The sequence below is a fragment of the Lissotriton vulgaris genome, chromosome 12 (genome assembly GCF_964263255.1).
Source record: "Lissotriton vulgaris chromosome 12, aLisVul1.2, whole genome shotgun sequence".
Taxonomy (NCBI): Eukaryota; Metazoa; Chordata; class Amphibia; order Caudata; family Salamandridae; genus Lissotriton; species Lissotriton vulgaris.
This window is the reverse complement of record NC_141700.1, coordinates 81,279,151-81,301,559: the sequence shown is the minus strand read 5'-3', so window position 1 is coordinate 81,301,559 and position 22,409 is coordinate 81,279,151. Positions and strand designations below refer to the sequence as shown.

General features: G+C 45.2%; 1 protein-coding gene across 2 annotated transcripts in view; it reads right to left on the bottom strand.

Moving 5' to 3' along the window:
* RANBP3 (RAN binding protein 3) overlaps positions 1-22,409 on the bottom strand; it is a 387,515-nt gene that overhangs the window by 277,041 nt on the left and 88,065 nt on the right. For both annotated transcript variants that reach the window (XR_015302612.1, XM_086947244.1), the window contains exons 3-4: positions 4,821-4,857; positions 463-549 (exon numbers count right to left, since the gene is read on the bottom strand). Coding sequence is in view for 1 of the 2 variants with exons in the window: in XM_086947244.1 (XP_086803370.1) it covers positions 463-549; positions 4,821-4,857 (124 nt within the window). In the remaining variant the exon portion in view is untranslated. The remainder of the gene's footprint in view (positions 1-462; positions 550-4,820; positions 4,858-22,409) is intronic.

Below are 22,409 nucleotides of genomic sequence, written 5' to 3'. Positions count from 1 at the left end.
GAGTATATAATCTTAAAATTTAAATAGCCATTAGTATGAAACTAGGTGCAAGCATAGCCTAACACCAAGATATCTCAGATACTTTTTGCTGCTAGTCTCTCACTTTGCCACAACATCCTATCAACCTCCAATCATATACTGCTGTTCCTGTATATCCCAACGAATTACCATTCAATCCTCTGACTCTGCATCGTCTCCATCATCGTACCTACTTATAACCACCTATAGTTGTCCTGGCAATGCACTATCAACACCTATGCCCTCAGACAGATACGATCCATCTACTACATATGGGAAAGAGATCCTAATTGCTGTAAAGCAAGATATCTAATCTTTTAAAAAACCTCTGCTTATTGCTTTATACATATGTTATGCTTGAAACATTGCTGACTTCTTTAATTAAATAAACGTCTCCGACAACCTTCTCTTGGAACGAAGAACATTTGGAGGAAACAGACTTACCAGACTGTGATGGAGGGAACTGAGTTAAAGAAGACGTTCGTTCCCGCTTTCCTGGTGGGATATAATGCTCATCATCTTTATCTGAATCTGCAGTTAAGCAACAAAAGAACAGGAACAGTGAGTGGTCTCATTTTTACATTTTGCAGACTGTTTGAGTGTGCAACTCTTCCTGTATCCAGGTCTGATCGTCTGTCATGCTGAGTCACCATTTTGCATGACTCGTGGGCACGTCTACATACCGGTTAAAACGTTTTTAAGTAAAATAGACTGCCATGAATCTGAATTTTTACTGTGGCCAGCAGTATACAATTTTGAGTATCTTGATTTGCAGAAAAAAACAAGAGCCATTTATGTCTGAGCACTTATTGTCTTTCTGAAACAGTCTACAAAATGAACTGGACTAATTAAAGTAGCTCTCTCGTGGTTGAATGGTGATTTTTCATTACAGAACCATGCACAATACCATAACTGGGAGTGAAGTGCCTTGAAAATCAATCTTTGCTCCGAATTAGACAATAAAGGCCCCTGACGTTTACAGAACACTTTACTAATGTCAATGCCAAATCTGATTATAAAACAGTGTTTTGAGCAAATGCAGCACCATGCGCCGAATGCTTTGTGCTATTATCAAACTATTCTAGCAATTCAACAGAACCAATATTGTCAGAAGGAAAACATCAACCTTTGGCAAAGCATAGATGTTGAAATCAAGGAAGGAAACTAGGTACAGTTTCAAAAGAGCAGGAATTTATATTGCCTTAAATAACAAGTAGAAAGGCTAAATTTGCTTGGAGGATTTTGGCCCTTTGTTGGAACGAGTCTTATCCATGGCTTAGGAGAACAGAGTCGTCCTTCTGTTGTATGTTTTCTGGACAACACTAGGTATGTTTATGTAGTGTGTATGCAGATACATGTTGTGATTTGATTAGCTGAGGTCTGCTCTCCCTGTGTATGCTGCAAAAGAAGGTGGCTCCCTTTGGCCTATCTGCTAAATGTTCACCTCAGGCATTCCAAACTATATGTACGCCCACTCCTTTCCAAAACAGTTGTGCTAGCGATTGATGAATGGAGTCCATTCACCCCCTTTGTCTTAGATGAAGTGTTCACAGCAAAAGAAAACCCACTCTCTGCTTCTTGTATTGTAGCCAACTATTGTGATAGATTGAGCGGGTGTTTGGGAGTTTAAAATCATAAGAGCCCCAGCAGGCACTGGAGAATAGGCATTTAAGAAGCATCGTGGACTCAGTAGCAAATTATGTTGTCCAACAGAAATTAGGGCAGGCTATAGAGCCAATTAAATCAGTTCCTTCGGAACAGTTATTTTCGATTAGGAAAAAACACAACTTCAAATACACTCCTCTTTATAGAAGTTATTTCCCGGTTTGATGCATAGTATATTTCCTGGTACCTACATCTCCAGCTCATTAAAGTAAATTGAATAAGACAGAGTTTTAACCCCTATTTACCATACAAAGTGATCAAAATGCTTAACTGCCAATTATCTTTCTTGACTTGAGATAGGGGATGAAAGATTTAAGTAACCAAAACCTTGATATGATCTTATATGTCAATTACTAGTGTATCAGCGATGGAACATTACCTGGATTGGGCTTGTTTTGAAAACTGCCCGACCAATTCTTTATGTTTCAGGAGGGGTCTATTCCTGGAAAGTGCAAGTCACAGTGCAGGGTACCATGAAATTCATTACTGTATACTGTATTTTCTGAAAATGTTATGGGTTTCCTGAAACAAATATCTAAGTCCAATGCTGAGAAGTGGAGGGTAAAGGCACTTCCTGCATTAATATGCCTACTAATATAACATTCTCCATTGCAATAGTTCTCATCAGGCAACAACTTTTCCTCGTAGCACATTTTACAAAATCAATATAGGTTTTAATTACTACGATCTTTTATCAAACGATTTTGAATCCAACAGGATCGATCGGCAGGAACTCCAGTAGGACATCACCATCCACAAGCTCATAGTCAAATGGAGTTCTACTGCCAACCAATAAGCGGCAAAATAATTTTTGTTTATGAGGGGATGGTTCCGAGCTTGTTCAAAAGTCAAAAACATGGCGCAAGGGATAAGCCGCTAGTCGCTATAGTTGGGCCGGCAGGTCCATGTACGGTTGGAAACCCTTAAATGAAACTTGGACACGTCACCCACTATGCCTGTTGAAGCAACGACCTAGAAAAAACGTCAATGGCAAAGAATTACAGGTACATCTTGCCTGACACTAAATATTCCCTCATACCAGGCTGCTAGATGGATAGAGTTGTGGTTCTGGCAGGTACCACTGTGAACTGCAACAGGAAGCACAACTGTAACCCAACTCAAATGGAGTGTTTGAGGCCCTCTTGCGAATTCGAAATACTGGACAAAGGTCCTTACTATGTGTTTCAAATGCTTTAGTTCAAGAGGCAGCAGGGAAATGCAAAGGGGCTGCTGCTGGTAGGCATAACTGTTCTGACTATCTCAGTGCCTCATGTGTTTACCATTTTCCTTTTATTATTGCTAATGAGGGCGATATTCATCCTAGACCTCAATGCCCCCATAGTTGCAGCATGCTCCTAAGCCCACCCTCCTCCTACATGTTCTTGTGTGTGTTAACTGAATTTCCTTTCATTGAACAAAGCTGACTTCATGTTTATTATGCTGGCAAATATTTCCCTATGTTTTCATGAGTATTCTGAGCCAATACTATTTGAAGAACTACAACACGGAAAAAATAAAACCAACACTTATTTTACAGTCTTTATTCCTAAAGAAGTCCAAATGTCACAAAAGTTAAGCTGGAAGTTTTTAACTAAAATATTTGGGGGATGACGGAAGAAGGGGAGGCTACTGGAACTATCTCCCACACAAAGCTAGCATGCTAAGGGGTAGGAAATAGGCCAGCTAAAGCATGTCCCTCATCCAACCCTACTCCACTCAATCTACTCTGCCCATAGGTATTGTCTGCATAAAAGGATTCAAGCTCTAGAGAAATTGATTCACCACTGCTTCACTGCAAACGTTGACCTTCCTCCTTATTAATATCAGAAAAGGTACAATTATTTAGAGTTTAACGAACATGGAATAGTATCTATGTCTGATTGATTTACTGTGTGCTTGATACAATAATATTTACGTGATGCCTTCGAAATTCCCATGTAATTATTCAAAAACAAGTATTTAAAATTGAACACTCTTAATCAACTTTCCAAGACTAACACTTTCTCAATGATCACCGATACAAGTTACAGTTAAGCATGGAGCATCTGTGACGAGAATAGATGAGGTGTTCAAGGGAGATATATATATATATATATATATATATATGTTTTATTTTTTTTAAACAGTGACTTGCTGGGCCGGATGCTCGAACTGTGCATCACCCAGTCATTAAGATGTAAGCCATGTATATGTACTCCTTACAGTTAAAGTGACTGACTGACATACACCCGCAATACAAAGACTCGAAGAGCAAAAATGAATCAAATTCATACATCACACATTTATAGAAATGGTTCTGCTTCAAACAAAAATGTAATAATTTAAAGTTTTTGTACATGCTGGGAAAAAAAACTCTACACTTCTTTTTGGATGTCAAAAATGTCTAAACACTGGTAATCACGTTTTTTTCTCCAGAATTTATGAAAATACTGGAAAATATACAGTTTCCAAAAAATAAATGAACATACTTATATTTAAATGGAGTGACATTTCATTTTCCATGGACATCCAACTGATGAGTCATTTTGATGAAAACTCCTGTTGAATGTTCAAACAGATTAGGTGGGTATTTTCTTTATTTTATAGGTAACCTATAGAGTTCTGACAGTTGGAGGCACCAAGAATGTGATTACCGCTGTACCGTATGGTAGCTACCGTTAAACATTTGTTTGTGAAATTGGGGCTGCTGCTGCATAAAGTGGTGCCCATTGGCAGAAAGGTGCTTATTAGCGAAGGCCACTGTGTAGTCATGTTAACAGTGGATTAACCTATTAGCAAAATATATCTTAATTCAGAGCGGAAGACCCACAGGTAGGCCCAAAACAAGTCTGCCGAACGTAAAGAAAGCAACAAAATTGAGGTAGAGATCAACATCAGGAAAGATAGTCTAATGTTCCATAAACCCAATGTCCAGAGACAGAGAAACTAATTGTGTGGCAAGTATGAAACACCGTAAGAAATGTATTTTTGAGAAATAAAGTGTGCATTTAAGAAAAAAAAAACTAAAAAAATCAAAACTAAAAAAATCAATCAATGTTATCTTGCTACATTTTCTACAGACACAATTGGATGCAAGTATAAAAGTGTTCAACATAGACAGCCAAAATGGCAGACTTGTAATAAAACTACATCCTCACCATCGCCATCGTCTGGACTTGAGCCACCGGCAGATCTCTGAAATAATAAGCACACAAAGCAAGTAAATGTATATAAAGCACCCAGTTTTATTTTGTTTATTATGCAAGAAATGTGTCCACAATACTCCACAGTGCTTGGGGGTTCCAAGGGATCTCAACTTATTAAACACAGTTAAACAGTCAAGCTGAATATCCCAATGTAACATTAAAAGTAAAACATATGACGCGTGTAACTGAAAAGGAAAATGCTACTTACCAGTATGCATCTGTTCTTGGCATGTAGGGCTGCTGACATTCATATCTGTGCATATATCGCCGCCTAGTGTTAGATCCGGATGATTGCACCTTGTTGTCCTGGAAGAGTCTTCGAAGTATCACGAGATAGGTGACTTCTCCCCTGGACTACAGTGCTCATGGGCATCTTCTCCATCCTCAGATTGTTTTTCGCCATTGTGGCAGAGATGGAGATAGTAAAGTAAGAGATTGCCATGCAAAAGATAATGCTGCAGCTGCGACAGGCACCGGGGAGGAGGGCGGGCGATATGAATGTCAGCAGCCCTACATGCCAAGAACAGATGCATACTGGTAAGTAGCATATTCCGTTCGAGGCATGTGGGCTGCTGAATTCATATCTGTGCATAGACTGTATAGCGGTATCTCCTCTAGCGGTGGTTACCTGTGCCGGCTGCAGCAGTTTTAAAAAGAGTTTTGAGGACAGCCTGGCCTACAGCAGCTTGCTGCTTTGCTTGTACGTCTACACAGTAGTGTTTGGTGAAAGTGTGTATGGTAGTCCATGTGGCTGCTCTACATATGTCTTCAAGAGGAATATTCCCTAGGAAAGCCATGGATGCCCCAATTTTTCGCATAGAGTGTGCTCTTGGGGGGACAGTTAAAGTGCGTTTAGCCTTTTGATAACATACCTGCATGCATTTAACGATCCATCTGGCTATTCCTGACTTTGATATTGGATTTCCTTTATGTTGTGGTGAAAAAGCAACAAATAATTGCTTTGTTTTCCTAAATGATTTCGTTCTGTCCACATAATAAAGCAGAGCTCTCTTTACATCCAGTGTGTGTAGGGCTCTTTCCGCTACTGACTGTGGAAGAACACTGGCAGTTCTATTGATTGATTGATTAATATGGAAATTGGATATGACCTTTGGCATAAACCTAGGGTTTGTCCTAAGAACCACCCTTAGCGTGTACCTGCATGAAGGGTTCCTTAATTGTTAGTGCTTATAACTCACTAACTCGCCTGAGTGAGGTAATGGCAATCAAGAATGCCACCTTCCACGTTAAGAATTGTAGTTCGCATGAGTGTAGAGGTTCGAAAGGAGGTCCCATAAGTCTGGTAAGTACTATATTTAGATTCCCGACTGGGCAAGGTGGGTGTCTTGGAGGGATCACCCTTTTAAGACCCTCCATAAAAGCCTTTATTGCTGGTACTCTAAACAGTGAAAGGTGTTGCCTGTTTTGAAGGTATGCTGCTATAGCCGCGAGGTGTAGTCTTATGGAAGAGTACGCTAGGTTGCATCTCTGAAGATGCAGCAGGTAACATATAATGTCTGTATGGAAGCATGTAAAGGGTTGATTTGGTTATTGTTGCAGTAAATAACAAATCTCTTCCATTTAGCTGCATAGCACGCTCTTGTAGTTTGGTCGTCTTGCCTCTTTAATGATGTTCATGCAGTCTGGAGGCAAGTTAAGGTATCCAAATTCTAAGACTTCAGGAGCCAGATCGCTAGGTTCATCTAATTAGGATTTGGATGTCTGAGTTCTCCATGGTTCTGAGTTAGAAGATGGGGTGCAAGGCGCAGCTTTGATGAGGAACTACTGAAAGTTCCAGGAACGTTGTGTACCATGGCTGTCTCGCCCATGTGGGAGCAACTAGGATCAGTGTGAGCGACTGCTGCCGTAGTTTGCGTGCCACCAGCTGAATCAGTGGTGCTGGGGGAAAAGCGTACGCAAATCTGCCTGACCAGTTCATCCATATCGCATTGCCTTGTGACAACGGATAAGGGAACCTGGCGGCAAAGTACAGGCATTTTGAGTTTTCGTTTGTGGCAAACAGGTCTATCTCTGGGTGCCCCCACTGCCTGAAGAATGGTTGGAGAACTTGGGGGTGAATTTCCCATTCGTGTAGTTGCTGGCTGTGCCTGCTGAGCAGGTCTGCAATCTGATTGTCTTTCCCTAGGAGGTGTTCTGCCAGGAGAAAGATATCTTTTGGAATTGCCCACTTCCATATGCTCTGTGCTAAGTGGGACAGTTGTGGAGAGTGTGTTCCTCCCTGTTTTTGGATATAGTTCATTGCTGTCATGTTGTCCGTTCGGATCAACACAGTCTTGCTGTACAAGTATTTTCGGAATGCTTTCAGGGCTAGGAATATTGCTAGCAACTCTAGTTGGCTGATATGCAGTTTCTTTTGTTTGGTTGTCCAGAGCCCTTGTACTGTGTAGTGAAGGAGGTGGGCTCACCAGCCTGTCAGTGATGCGTCCGCTGTTAGTACTAGTTGTGCAACTGGCTCTTGGAACAGTCGCCCCTTGGAAAGGTTTTGTGGGTTCCACTACTGCAGAGAGTTGTGAGAGCGACTGTCTACAAACACTAGGTCTTTTAGTTGTCCTTGAGCTTGGTTCTACTGCCGTGCTAGGCATTCTTGCAATGGACGCATTTAAGTCTGGCATGGGGGACAATGAATATGCAGGAGGCCATCATGCCTACCAGCTGCATGAAGACTCGAGCTGGAAGAGAGTGTTGTGGCAGAAATTTGCGAATGAACATTTGCATGCTGGCTATCTTCGCTGAGTTTGGGTATGCCTTTGCCACTGAGGTATCTATAGTACCTCCCAGATATTGTATGTGGGATGGTTGTAGATGAGATTTTGGGTAGTTTATGGAAAACCCTAGGCTTTGTCGCAGCTGAAGTGTCTGAGACGTGTCTCTTGCACACTACTGTTAGTACGATTTTGCTTGTATCAGCCAATCGTCTAGGTATGGGAACATATGGATGTGTTGCCTCCTGAGATGCGCAGCTACTGTGGCTAAACATTTTGTAAACACTCTTGGAGCCGTGGTCACCCCGAAGGGGAGAACCTTGAATTGGTAGTGTTGACCTTCTATTGTGAACCCGAGATATTTTCTGTGAGCTGGATGGATGGGTATGTGAAAATACGCGTCCTTGAGGTCCAATGTTGCTAGGAAGTCTCCTTGCTGTAGCAACGGGAGCACTTGCTGTAGTGTGATCATATGGAAGTGTTCCGACATTATGTATTGATTTAGGGGTCTGAGGTCCAATATTGGTCTGAGTGAACCGTCCTTCTTGGGAATAAGGAAGTATAGGGAGTATACTCCTGTCCCTTGGTGTTGGAAAGGGACTGGCTCTATGGCCCCCTTTTCCAGCATGCATTTCACCTCTTGTTGTAGCTGGGTTATGTGTTCTTTGGACATAGGACGGTGTCTGGGTGGTATGTTTGGTGGGGTAGAGGTGAGTTCCAGGCAATAACCATACTGGATAATTTGTCTCACCCACCTGTCCGTGGTAATTGCGTTCCAGACAGGTAGGAATTGTTGGAGTCTGCCTCCGACCAGTGTTAGGTGGTCTCGAGATAGCGTGATGAAGTCACTGTTTCGTGGTAGTGGAGGCTCTGGTGTTATTGCCTCCACGTCCTCTCCCCTTGTTATTGTTGCCCCTATAACCTCCTCTGTTGGAGTTCTTGTTAAAGGAACCTTGGGTGTTGCCTTTGTATGTTGATGAGGTCTGTGAAGTATTGCCTCGTGTAGCTTCTCTGTATGAGGAGCGTCGAAAGGAACCTCTGTGTTGCTGAAACTGCAATGCACCCATTGATTTTGCAGTTTCTGTGTCTTTCTTCATTTTGTCTAGAATAGTGTCAACTGCAGGGTCAAAAAGGAAGTCTTGATTGACTGGTTGGTTAAGAATGGTGGACTGCACCTCGTTCTTAAAGTCTGAAATACGCAGCCATGCATGTCGTCGTAATAAAACGCTAGTGTTAATAGACCTGGCTGCAGTGTCGGCTGCGTCAAGCGCACATTTGGATGGAGGAGTTTGTAATAAATTTCCCCTCCTATATGGGGTCATTAGCTTGGGCTTTAAAAGGCTCAGGCAGGTGTTGCATTAAGCTTTCAAGCTGGTCATAGTGTGCTCTGTCGTAACGAGCTAGCAGAGCTTGTGTATTAGCAATTCTCCATTAATTGGAGGCTTGTGATGCTACCCTTTTACCCGAGGCCTCTAGTATTTTGGACTCTTTATCAGGAGGAGGAACCTCCCCTGTTGTCTGTGAGTTGGCCCTTTTGCGTGCATTAGCCACTACCATGAGTCTAATGGTAACGGACCTCTGATATAGGTAGGGTCTGTAGGGGCTGCTCTATATTTCTTTTCAATCCTGGGATTGATTACCCGTGCCCTGGCAGTATCTTTAAATATATCAGGCGCGTGTTTTAATACTGTATATATAACAGAAGGGAGAGTAAGGGAAATTACAAGAAATATGTGAGGTGGGAACTCCTGGTCCCCGGGTTTAATACTCCCTTTAGCAGAGGAAGTGTTCTGACGTTTTTTTCCAAAGTAGGGAAAGTGTCAAATAAGTAGTCTTCCACTATAGGGTAATTTGTCCAGGTCTACGTTGTGGTACTGCGCTGCCCTGTCTATTAGTTGGTTGCAGACAATGGTGTCGTCAGTAGGTGACAGCTTTGTTGGGTATGAGGGGACGTCAGGGATGAGATGCGTGTCATATGGGTCAGTTGGCTCCCCCCAGGTTTCATCTTGGGGGTTAGGATCCTCTGGATAGTCATAATCATGCGGAGGATCTTCCCCTGTGTTGCCCTCATTGTCCCCATAGTGAGAAGGAGAGTAAGGAGCAAAAGGCGTACTATGCAAAGTGGGGAATGAGAGTCAGTGTCCAGTGGTCTCTTCTTCCTGTGTGTGTGTGTGTATATATATATATTCTCTCTCTCTCTCTCTCTCTCTCTCTCTCTCAGAGTTCTTCTTCCACTATCCGTGTCTGTGTCTTTGATTTCCTCGGCTTAGTCTGTTTTGGATCGACTAGTGCCTCTGGGTCGATACCCCCTTCTGTTTCGACAACTTTTGGTGGCTTATTGGTTTTTCTCGGCTCGGACCCTTTGGCCGGGTCGACGAGTGATTTCGGATCGACCGGGTTTGTTGGTTCGACACGCTTTTTGTGCTCGACAGGTTTTTTTCGGTTGACGGTCCTTTGTCTAGTCAATGGCTTTTTTGGGATCGACCGGTCTTTTTGGAGCACTTGTCTTTGGTTCGATAGCCTTCTCTGGCTGGATCACAGGCTTCGATAAGGCACTCTTTACGTCAGCGACCTTCCTTGGTTCGGCGACCTTCGGCACAGCGGGCTTTTTTGGCTTGACTGCCTTCTTCGGGTCGACGCCCTTCGGCTCGGTGGCCTTCTTTGGCTCGACTGACTTTTTAGGTTCGGCACCTTGACTCGACGGCCTTCTTTGGTTCGGCGCTTTTTGGGTCAACGGCCTTCTTCGGGTCGACGCCTTTAGGCTGTACGGCCTTTTTCGGTTCGATGCCCTTCGGGTCGGCGACCTTCTTGGGTTCTGGAACCTTCTTTGGGATCACGTTACTTGGCCCTGGGGTGTCTGAAGGGTTAGGTTTCGGCTTCGGAGCCGAGCCGGACGGCGGGGCTGGCGAATGTTTCTTCGGATCTTGGCTAAGGCCTTTTGGCGATGCCTCGACCGGAGCCTTCGGTAACGGGGTAATCGGTGTCGGTTGCAGTGTACTCACGATTTGCCCCGGTGGGATCTCGTTGTCGGAGTCCGAGTAGTCCTCGACGGTGACAATCTCTAGGTCACAATCTGGAGCTTCTGGAAGTTCTTGGTCATCATCGAAGATGTTGTCTGGTTCCGGTGCCTGTCGCTGCATCTCTTGCCTAGCGGCCCGTCGAATCCGGATGGTTTTCTTCAACCGGTATTGGGCACAGGCTGGGCAGGTTTCTTCCTTATGGTCTCGTGATAGGCACTTGTTGCATACTGAGTGCTCAGGCAAATTAAGGAGCTTCTCCCTTTTAGGAAAAGTGTTAAAACCTGGCTGTTTCCTAAGTAACCTGCTGTCCAGCCCGACTAGACGACCCCTCTTCTCCCCCCGCCAACCCCCTGAAGCCTTAGCGCCAGGATGCCAGCAAGGTGATAGTGCGCTTTATGACTGATAAAAAAATTAATTCATTAATTAATTGTCAGTATGCGGGAACTGGAGTGGCATTGTGGGTACCTTTTGAACGGGCTCCTTTCCATCGGCAGCAGGCCCACGAGGCGTTGAAAAGGCCGAACGGCCCGCGTCGACGACCGGTTCGAGATGGAAAGTTCGATTGAGTCAATGAGTACCGAGCAAAAACAATACCGTTGAAGTCGAAGGCCTTAAGAAAAGTTTTGTTTCGATTTCGAAGTTGGAGTATAGGAATAACATCCGAACCCAATGGCGGGAAAAAACTATCTGAGGATGGAGAAGATGCCCATGCGCACTGTAGTGCAGGGAAGAAGTCACCTATCTCGTGATACTTCGAAGACTCTTCCAGGACAACAAGGTGCAATCATCCGGACCCAACACTAGGCGGCGATCTATGCACAGATATGAATTCAGCAGCACACATGCCTCGAACTGCACTTTGATAGGAGGTCCGCATGGGGTTGGGGGAGGGGGGGGGGGGGTTAACTGAAAGGCATCATTTCAGGGAAGGCTAGAACATGCCAGCTATTTGCGCAAAGACTTCCTTATCACAATCTTGATTCAGTTATTACACTCCATTTCCATATGCAAGCACATTGTAACAATTTAAAAGTGATTCAAGGGAAGAAGATAGACTGGGTATAGTGTGGAGCATTACCCTTATCAAATCCCTACTAGAGAAACTGGTTCAAGAAGTAAAGAATAAGTTACTTACCTTCAGTAACGCCTTATCTGGTAGAGACAGGATCTAGCCGCAGATTCCTTAACTTAGAATTATCCTCAGACATCAGACAGGATCTGGAGCACAAGTTACTACTTGTGTAACAATATATCTGTAAGAGACATTAGTTAGTGATAGATTCCTTACCTTAGAATAACCCCAGGCGTCAGACTGGATCCGAAAACTTTTGCGTAGCAGTACCCTTGCGCGTCGGTAGGCGTCGTCTGCGGCTCCGCGTTCGTTGTCGGCATCGTGGGCGCCGTGATGACGTCGTCTGAGTACTTAGACGCCGCATCCGTGGGCTGACGTCAGTTCTTAGACACAGCTTTTCCGCGCAAGAAGCGCAGAGCATGCCAAAAACCAACACTGGTGCCATGAAACTAGGACCCTGAAAGCGGATGACCTTAACCCTAGATATCGGTTCGCAGAACGGGGAGGATGGGGGGGGGGGGGGGGGGGGGTCGGTAAGGAATCTATCACTAACTAATGTCTCTTACAGATATATCGTTACACAAGTAGTAACCGTTGCATCTGAAAGAGACACGTTAGTGATAGATTCAGGGGCACACATCGGCCCAAGGCAGTTGTAGTGGCTGTGGCTCGAGTAGAATGAGCCCTCAGCCCAACAGGGGATTCCTTCTTAGCCGAGGAGTAACACGCCTGGATGCACAATATGATCCACCGGGAGATGGTCCGCTTGTGCTCCGCTTTCCTTTTCTTAGCGCCCGCGTATCAAACAAAGAGTTGGTCATCCACCCGGAACTGTTGTGTGCGGTTCAAATAAAATGAGAGCGCACGTTTTGGGTCCAGACGGTGGAGCCTCTCTTCCTCTCTCGAGGGGTGCGGAGGCGGAAAGAAGGTGGGCAAGGTGATGGATTGCCCAATGTGGAAGGCCGTGACTACCTTGGGTAGGAAGGAGGGCCTTGTTTGTAACACAACCTTGTCCGGATGGACTGAAAGGAAAGGAGGCTTACAAGACAGGGCCTGGAGCTCACTCACTCTCCTGGCAGAGGTGATGGCTACCAGGAAGGCAGTCTTCAAAGAAAGAAGGCGAAGAGGACAGTTGTGAAGTGGCTCAAAGGGAGCGCACATAAGAAACGTAAGAACCAGGTTCAAGTCCCACTGAGGCCTCACGAAGGGAACAGGAGGAAACGTATGAGTGATGCCCTTCAGGAATCGATTAACGATAGGGGACTTGAACAAAGAAGGTTGATCAGGTAGCCTCAGAAAGGCTGAAAGAGCCGAGAGATAGCCCTTGACAGTGCCCAGAGCAGAGCCCTGCTGGGCAAGAGAGAGAAGAAAGAGGAGAACCTCCGAAAGAGGGGCATTAAGGGGATCCACAGCCTTTGCTGTGCACCATGCCACAAATCTGTTCCACCTGCAGGCGTATACCGACTTTGTGGAGGGATGCCTGGCTGCCAGAATGATGTTGCAAACTTCAGGAGGCAAGTCAAATGGCCTCAACTGTCGCCGCTCAATCTCCAAGCATGGAGGTGGAGACTGGACAGGTTCGGGTGGAGGACCGTCCCCTGCTGCTGCGACAGAAGGTGCCTCCTGAAGAGGCAGATGAAGCGGGGGATCGACTGACGTACTGAGTAGCTCTGGATACCAGTACCTTCGTGCCCAGTCCGGAGCCACAAGGATGACTTGTGCCCGGTCGCGCTTGATCTTCTTCAGCACTCTAGGCAGAAGTGGTATAGGCGGAAAGGCGTACAACAGACAGCAACTCCACTCGCGACGAAAAGCGTCTCCGAGCGAGTGCCGCCATGGAAATTCCAACGCGCAGAACTGATGACATTGCGCGTTCTCTTCGGTGGCGAATAGATCTAACCAAGGCTCTCCCCACTGCTGAAAGAGACCTTGCGCCACGTCCGGGTTCAGACGCCATTCGTAATCCATCATGCACCGGCGGCTGAGTTCGTCCGCCCTGGCGTTCAGAGAATCTGCCAGGTGTTGAACCATCAGAGTCACGCCCTGATGTTTCAGCCATTGCCATTGCCAGAGGCGCAGAGCCTCCTGGCAGAGGGTCCACGACCCCACCCCACCATATTCCGCAGCACCACCTCTCCCACCGCTGCATCCGACTCAGCTGCTGCCTCCAAGCAGTAGTGCCTGGTGAAGGTGTGCGTAGATGCCGAGGTTGCTGCTCTGCAGATATCCTGGATTGGCACTCCTCCAAATAGTGCAGTGGATGTGGCCACTGCCCTCGTGGAATGAGCACGAACTCGTGTATTTAGAGGCTTTCCAGCCGCTTGATGACAGTAGACAATTGCACTGGAAATCCATCTCGCAATTCCACTTTTTGATAAAGGGAAACCCTTCCTGGGTACGCTGAAGGCGACGAAGAGCTGAGAACATTTACAAAAGCTCTTAGTTTCCTTTAAGTAGAACTTGAGACATCTTTGAACGTCTAGAGAGTGTAACACTCTCTCTGCTGCCGTTGATGGACGAGGAAAGAAACCCTTCAACACCAACGGCTCATTCAGATGAAAATCAGTTGGTACCTTAGGAATAAACTTTGGATTAGTCCTCAGAATCATTCTGTCTTCCTGAAACTGTAGGAAAGGCTCCTGAATCATGAGCGCTTGCAGTTCTCCTACTCTTCTCACCGAAGTCAGTGCAATGAGAAGAGCCACCTTCCAGGACAAGAACTTAAGGTCCGCCCTATGTATAGGCTCAAACAGTGGTTTCATCAATTGTGACAGTACTATATTGAGATTCCATAGTGGTGGTGGAGGTTTTACTGGAGGAAAAACCCTAAACAATCCCTTCATAAACTGTTTGATAATCCTTGATGACCATAAGGACAGGCCTGATGAAGACCTCCTGTAGCGGGAATGGGCAGCCAAATGCACCTTGATGGAAGCGTGAGCCAATCCTGACTTTGCTAACAGCAGAATGTAAGGGATAATTTGATGAGGTGCAGCAGTAAGAGGGTGAATGCTATGTCTCTTACACCACAGACAAAACCTCTTCCATTTCATCCTGTAGGTTTTGTTTGTACTATCTGCTCTAGCCTTGGACAGGATCCTCCTACATTTGTGTGAAATATTTAGATGACTAAACTCACAGTGTTCAGGAGAAAGGTCGCTAATCGCAAGGATTTCGGGTCCGGATGGAGTACCTGACCCCTGGACATCGTCAGAAGTGATGGAATTGGTCAAAGCTGAACCAGACGGTCCTCCGACAGCAGCAGGTGGTCCGTTAACCAGTGTTGTCTGGGCCACGACGGGGCTATCAGGATCAGCCTGCACGGCTCCCTCTTGATCTTCACCAGTACTCGGGAGAGAAGAGGAATTGGAGGAAAACCGTAAGCAAAGACCATGCCAACGAAAACGCATTCCCCCAAGATCCCTTCTGGGGAAGCCAGCTTGCGAAGCACCGGCATTTCCTGTTCTCTCTTATGGCGAAGAGGTCCACTATTGGTGTCCCCCACTTCTGAAAAATGTTGTCCAGGCAGGGTCCCCTGGTCCAGCTCCCATTCGTGGGAGGACGATTTGAGCCTGCTGAGAGTATCTGCCTTGACATTTTGATCTTCTGGGAGATGTTCTACTGACAATGATATTCTTTCTTGAAGAGCCCGTTCCCATATCTCCTGGTTCTCCTGGGATAGCGAGAGAGATCTGGTTCCTCCCGGCTTGTTTAAATAGTGCATTGCCGTGGTGTTGTCTGTTCTTACCAAATAACCGGCGAACCTCGTATTCATGGAAGGAAGGCTTGTAATGCTAGGCGGATCGCCCTGAGTTCCAGTAGATTTATGTAAAAGCCTCTGTGCCTCACACCTCGACCTCTCCTTCATAAACAAAGTTGACGGGTCCAGGACCGACTCTGCCGGAGCCGGCGTCGAACCCGAAGTCGGCAGCTTAACCCGAGGCCGAACCGGATTCGGCATCGGAGTCGAGGGTACCGGCGTCTATGGAATCGGCGTCTATGGATTCGGCGTCAAAGGCTTAGTCGGCGCCGGAAAATGCCAATGCAGTGCTGGAGCCGGCATGAAAGGCATAAAGGGCGCAGGAGCATAAGCCTGGGGGACACCCAGATTAAATGCTAATGGACCCGTGGGACCAACCGGTGCGCCAAAGGGGTACATTGCCCTGGAGTAAACTCCAAACATGACATTCAGGAACTGAGTTGGATCCTGACCTGGAGCCGTAAAGGCTGGATAAGAGCCCCCAGGTTGCTCTCGAGGGAGCGGAGTCGTCTCAACCTCGACCTCCTCCTCAGGCTGGTGCACCGGGGTCGACGAACCCGCAGGCAACTGAGCCTCGCCTTCTCCATCTTCCTCCTCCTCACCTTCATCCTCCTGACCAGAAGGATGGGACGGATCCGGAGACGGATTCGCTAACTGCTTCGGTGACTTAGGCGAATCTGCATGCGAAGCCTCAACCTCGGAGTCCTGTGCTTCCGAAGCCACCGCTTCTTTACGAAGTAGCTTCACCTGCGACTTCGGCCTTGAACTTGAGTCTTACTCTGAGTGATGGTGAGACTCATGACTCCTCTTCTTATGCTTCTTCCTCGAAGACCTTAAAGCATGTGCCGAAGACGACTCAGAGTGCTGTTTCGAACGAGACCTCGACCTCGAACGCAGAGTTCGCAACTTCAAACTCTTTTTCTCCTTCTTACTCTTCAATTTTGCCACGAGGAGTTTCGTCTCCCTCTCCCGAAGAGCCTTCGGAGTCATCTTACAAGAAGGACAATCTTCGACGTCATGGTCGGAGTTCAAGCACCAAACACAGCACTCATGTGGGTCAGTGATGGACATCATCTTGCCACATTTTCGCACGCTTTAAATCCAGTCTTCTTCGAAGACATCTAGACAGAAGACCAGAAAAACCAGTAGAAACACAAAGTAACAAAGTTACTGTACAGCTACAGACTATCCCTTGAAAACCGTTAGCGTCGACGACGCGGAAAAAAGGGAACTGATGTCATCACGACGGCGTGGGCCAATTATGGCGTCGGTGACGTCAGCGGAGTCGCGCACGATGCCGTGCCTCTATGACGTCGTCCACGTCGGCGCGAAGCTACAAAAAGAATTTCAGAATGTTGCTGACGCAAGGGGATATTAACAAGGTGAGGAATCCACTGGCAGATTTATCTATCGGAAAAACGCTTTCTTTGCTTCCTCCAATCTCCAGGAGACTAGTGGTCCAGGCCCTTCTACTCTCTCACCTGGACTAAGGAAATTCACTATTTGGGTGTCACCAAAAGGACCCTGAGGAAACTGCAAGTAGTACAGAATGCAGTGGCTTGTATTCTTTACAATGTCCCCAAACATCACACCGCCTGCCATAGTTTGAGATCTCTGCATTGGCTCCCAGAAGCTGAAAGTATTAGGTTTAAAACACTTGCATTGCCCACAGGGCCTTTCTTAACACCAGGCCACTTATCACCTGTTCCCTGATTTCTCCCTATTGCCAAATGCCAGTCTATCAGAAGATCGAGATGGGAGGACAGTCTTATGCTGCCAAGCTGTGGAACCCCCTCTCCTCCCAGAGATGATCTACGCAGGAACTCTCGTTGCGCACACTACTTTAGACATGGCTATTTCAAAATAGCCCTTCCTGAGGTATCGGAAGAGATGTTTCGCACTGATAGAGCTGGAAGACCTCCGGGTAGCCATGCGCTATGTAAGTGCAGCAACATAACATATTGAGCTTAAAAAGCAACGTCCCCTGTAGTTGTCAAGCCACTCACTTGGAAAAGAGTACCTGCTTCCAGAGGCAACTAAGCAAACTTTTCCTGTGTGCGAGTGAGGGTAGTGAGATTATACTTCTAGTCAGTATTCTCTCCTACGCTGGGTTGATGGTCTCCTCAATGGCGGGATGACAGAGTACAATAGCACAGGCTAACCGTTCTGGTTTCTTTACCCGTCCAACAGACAAAGCTGAATGCAAGAGCTAATCTGGGGTTCAACAAAATTCAAACATTTGCATGATATTCAAATCCTAGCAGAGAATCATGTTCTAGTTGTTGGTCAAATTTCAGAGACTTAAGCCCAGAGTCCCAAGTCAGCCCAGTTTAGGCTGGTAAAGGTGTTGCACAGGTTAAAAGACAGCATCTTTTTCTAGCGTACTGTAAATGGAGATAATCACAAATAGCAAACGTGGGATGGGAAGGTTTCAACCAGAGAAGGAGAAACCTATACTACACAAACTAAATCAACTGGATAGCTGCCAACCCACTATAGACACAGTTTTGTAGGGATTAGAAGGGATGCATTTCACAGAGGGACCAATTTTGTGCAGCACACGGACAATTGAGCCCAGCTAAAAACAACCATGCTCTAGCCGAACATTCAAGCACACATTACATACACACTTTTAGCACATTTCATAGACATGATCAAGAAAAGGGAGCCCCAGCTACAGTGAGTAGACAGGTCTTCACTGGGTAGGATCTGGAGGTAGGTTCACTACTGGGGTATGGGCAAAAAACACCCGGTTTCTCCAGACTAGAATTGCTTTTTCACTACCAATAGGTCGTCAATGAATAGTTTGGCTTGAAAGCGCGACAGCCAACATCAATCAAAATGGGGGTACACTTTCAGTCCATAACAGAGGATACCCTTCTGGTCGTCAGGTAAGATGCTGGGTGGACAGGACGACAAATGCAGAATGTGCTGTGAGAGATTAACTAATCAGCGCCAGGACACCTCCGGGTAACAGAGCGCTCAATAAATGTGCTAAATAAATAAAAAATAAAATAAATAAACTAGTGTTCCTACAGTTTACTGAATGCACTGAGCATGAATGAAAGTCAATCTGCCTATGCGGACATGAATATTTGCATAAATGTCCACCTCTACTGTCACCTGTAAGCCATGAAGAATCTATCGGTGAGTGATGGCTCGGAGAAACCAATTATCTGTGTAGGGATAGATACAAAGACCTTTGAATCAAAGCAAAGCTGCAGCTAGTCCTCTACATTTACCAGATACCGTGTTGGTTAACTTAAAACCCACAAAAATATTCTGTACTGGAAATACCAATTACTAATCCTAAATCTTTTGAAACATCAGTGGTTTGCGCGGACTAGGAAATAGTAATAAATGATTTGTAGATTATTGGTGCACATCAAACATGCTTGCTGTGGATGAAAAAAAGATTTGGTAAAGCGCCAAGCATCATCAACTTGTCTCTCTTCAATTACTTGTTTTCCAAGAACAATCTACCATTCATGCTATGGTCTTTTCTTCTTGAATAGGAAGACACAGGATAGGTTGGTGTCTGATCTAGCCAGTACAATTCAACCCTTCTTTTTTTAAAGATCCTATGATTGAGCCCTAGTTTCTAGGCATATGTATCACTAAACTGAACTATCACTAAACTAAAACTACTGATATTAGTCAAAAAGGGCTCAACACCCAGCAGAAGAAGTAGTATGACGGTGCTGATGTCTGTGTACACCACGGGGCAGGTAGGATTTCCAGGCCTGCCCACGTCAGAAAGGATTCCTATGCTGAGGAGGTTGAAGCGGATGGGGACCAGAGGAAGCGCCGCTGCCCTAAAGTGCTCCAGGGTTTTGGGACAGTTCATAGACTTTAGAGCATTATTTCCTTTTCCTACCTCATTCCCGCAAATACCTACCAGACTTTGCCACTGCATGCTGGGACTTGTAGGCGTTGTCTACCAGGCAAGCTACATGAGGCATACACGTTGGGACGGCATTGGCGTGGGAGGAGCTGCGGTCTGTGAACGAGGAGAGGGCAGGACGTTTAAACCTCGACTCACGCCCCTACACATGAGCACTTTCACCTGGCGCTGAAGAGGCAGACCACGCCGAAATGCATCCGCCAGAGAAGGTGACCGATATCTATTCTGGCTTGTGCAGCACATTAAAGCGCTTTTGAAGTTTTCCCCAGTCGTGGCCTCTTTCGTCGAAGGAGGTTTGTTGAAAAAATATATAATATATATAATATATATATATATATATACACACATATACATATATATATATATATATATATATTTATATTATGCAGCCCACCCTGGCGTTGCCCGGGGCAGAAGGGGGCTGGGGGCACCATTTTTGGTTTTTGTGCAGTCCCGGCCGGGCCCCCGCCTCGACATTGCCTAGACCGCATCCCGCCCGCCTGCCCGCGCCTTACCTGAGCCGTGCTCCGGACTTCACCGCCACTCCCAGGCCCCCGCCCGCCCCGACATTGCCCAGACCGCCTCGCCTTACCTGAGCCGCCGCTCCTCCCCGAGCTCCGGACTTCACCGCCACTCCTCGCCGCTCCTCCCCGCCTGTCGTCATCACGCACGTCTAGGTCGCGGTCAGCGCTACGTCACGGCCGGCGCTAGTTTTAGGGGACTACTTTGTTTGTAAATTTACGTTTTTTTTTAAAATTTTATGTCGCCTATGTCCATCTACACACCCTGAGGATTCAACAATGTATTGGGTGTGTGGATTGGCGCTTTGGTTCCCGAGTTTACCTTGCCAAAAGGTTTCTGTTCTCTCTTTATACTAGTGTGTGTGTGTATATATTTTTTGTTATTTGCAAAATAAGTTAATCGATATTAAGTACAAAAAATGTACATGTGATGTGGTTACAATCTGTGTACAATCACTCTTCGATAATACTTACGCAAAGGGTGGGAATGCATGTTTAAAATAGATAATGTGCATGCAAGTTGATTCCATCACTGTAAATATTCACCACTCAAAGATGGCGCTGGTTATAGTCAGCTAGCCAGTAGTCCTTCCTTTACCTTAAGGTGTGTTTAAAAACATGACGATGTCTTAGGGTTATTGACATCGAGAAAGGCTGAATGCCGAAACGCGAGGGCGTCTGTCTTGTCTGAATAAAGCAACCTTTTGAAAATATACCCCGGGAGTGCGGAGAATTCTTTGTTTGAAAACTGAGGAATTTGAGCAGTTATATATATCAGGTAATCCGCTTTCAAGTGCGCTGAACCAGAATCCCGCCAGCCGGCAAAGAAACTCGGACACGGACCAAATGGGCTTTGTATTTTCTTTATTGCAGAGTTACTGTCAAAGACGTTTCGGCTCAACGGAGCCTTGATCACATGACAACGCTTTGTCGAAAGGACAGCCCTTTTAAAGTGCTAGTGTCAACAAATAATAATTATCACCTGTGATTTCTTTAGCATGAACATAGAAGACATACTATAGTCCCTCAATGATGAATTTGAGCCAACATGACGCTCGTTCTAAATTTTGGATAACAGTAAAATACCCTTAGTGAAAACAAGTTTTTATACATACATATAAATATTGGTATATACAAAAATATGTTTAAACGGAGCACAACAACAACAATCATTGTAAAATACATGTTAATGTAATACCTATGTTTGTTCTATTAAAGGGGGGAAAAAGTCAATAGTAAAGTGCAAGTGCATGGTTCAATATATAGTCTGTGCAAAAAATGCTAACAGTACTACATCTATGTGCAAATATCGCAAAATGTGCAAAATATAGCAATTATAAATGTACTGTAAACACTAAATATGTGCAAAATATGCTATTGATTCCCCTCTTATGGCCTAAACCTTCTATTATGGCCTAATATGTTTTGTTCTATAATCAGTATATGCCAATAGTGATGTTGTTGTATCTGTTAATGTCAGGTTTTTGTTGTTTTGACAAATTGATAGTTATTAATACTTAGTAACCATGGATTAAATTCCAATCATATGTATGTACCAAAATTTCACTATTTACAAATGATCCAAATAATTCCTTCCTGGTTCATGCTAATGTATTCTACTAAATAGTGAATACCACAACCAAACAATAATTCATAATGGTGCTCAGATAGTGAATAAAAAATATACATTTATCAATTTGATTTCCTTTAAGTAGCAGCTGAGGTCAGTCATATATTAAGGGTGTCTGTTAGGTCGCAGCCTCCCCATGGTGCACATACAAGCATCACCCAGCCGGGTGTTCATTGTGTGCGACAACCATTAAGAGGAGACCTCAAGTGATTGGAATCTAAAGTTTTAACATATTTTCAGGGCAAGCATGTATAGAGATCCTCTGTGATGTTGAGGCCTATAGGGGTCTTGGTATTAAGCAGGAGGATATATTTAGTTTCAAGCCTTCTAAGCTTTGCGTCCCTGTCCCCTCCTCTTCTACTGCTGATAACTGCATCAATCACCCAATATCTTAAGCTGGTATTATTGCTCTGGTGACATTCCCTAAAATGGCGAGCCACAGGGTAAGTGTTGTCACCGTTAGTGATTGCGCGAAGGTGTTGGAGGATTCGTCTGTGGACAGCATGTTTAGTGCTGCCCAAGTATCTCATCGTGCAGGGACATTGTAAAACATACACCGCAAATTCAGTTTTGCAGGTTAGAACTTGGTTTATTTTGTGTTCTGTATCTGTAAATCCATCTTTGTAGCTTTTGGTATTGATTCCATGTTGGCAGGCCTTACAAGTTTTACACTTGTAAAAACCTTTGTTTTCCTGCCACCATGAGGATTTAACATATGGTTCAGAGTTGGTTACCATTATGCGGTCTCGCAAGGATGGAGCTTTGCTGAATGTGAGGGATGCTCTCTTTGGGAGATCTCTGCCTATAATGCTATCCTTAGTAACAATAGGTCAATGTTTATCAATAATTTTGCGTATCTGTTTGTGTTGTTTATTGTATCCTGTTATTATTCGAAAACAACCTGCTCCCTG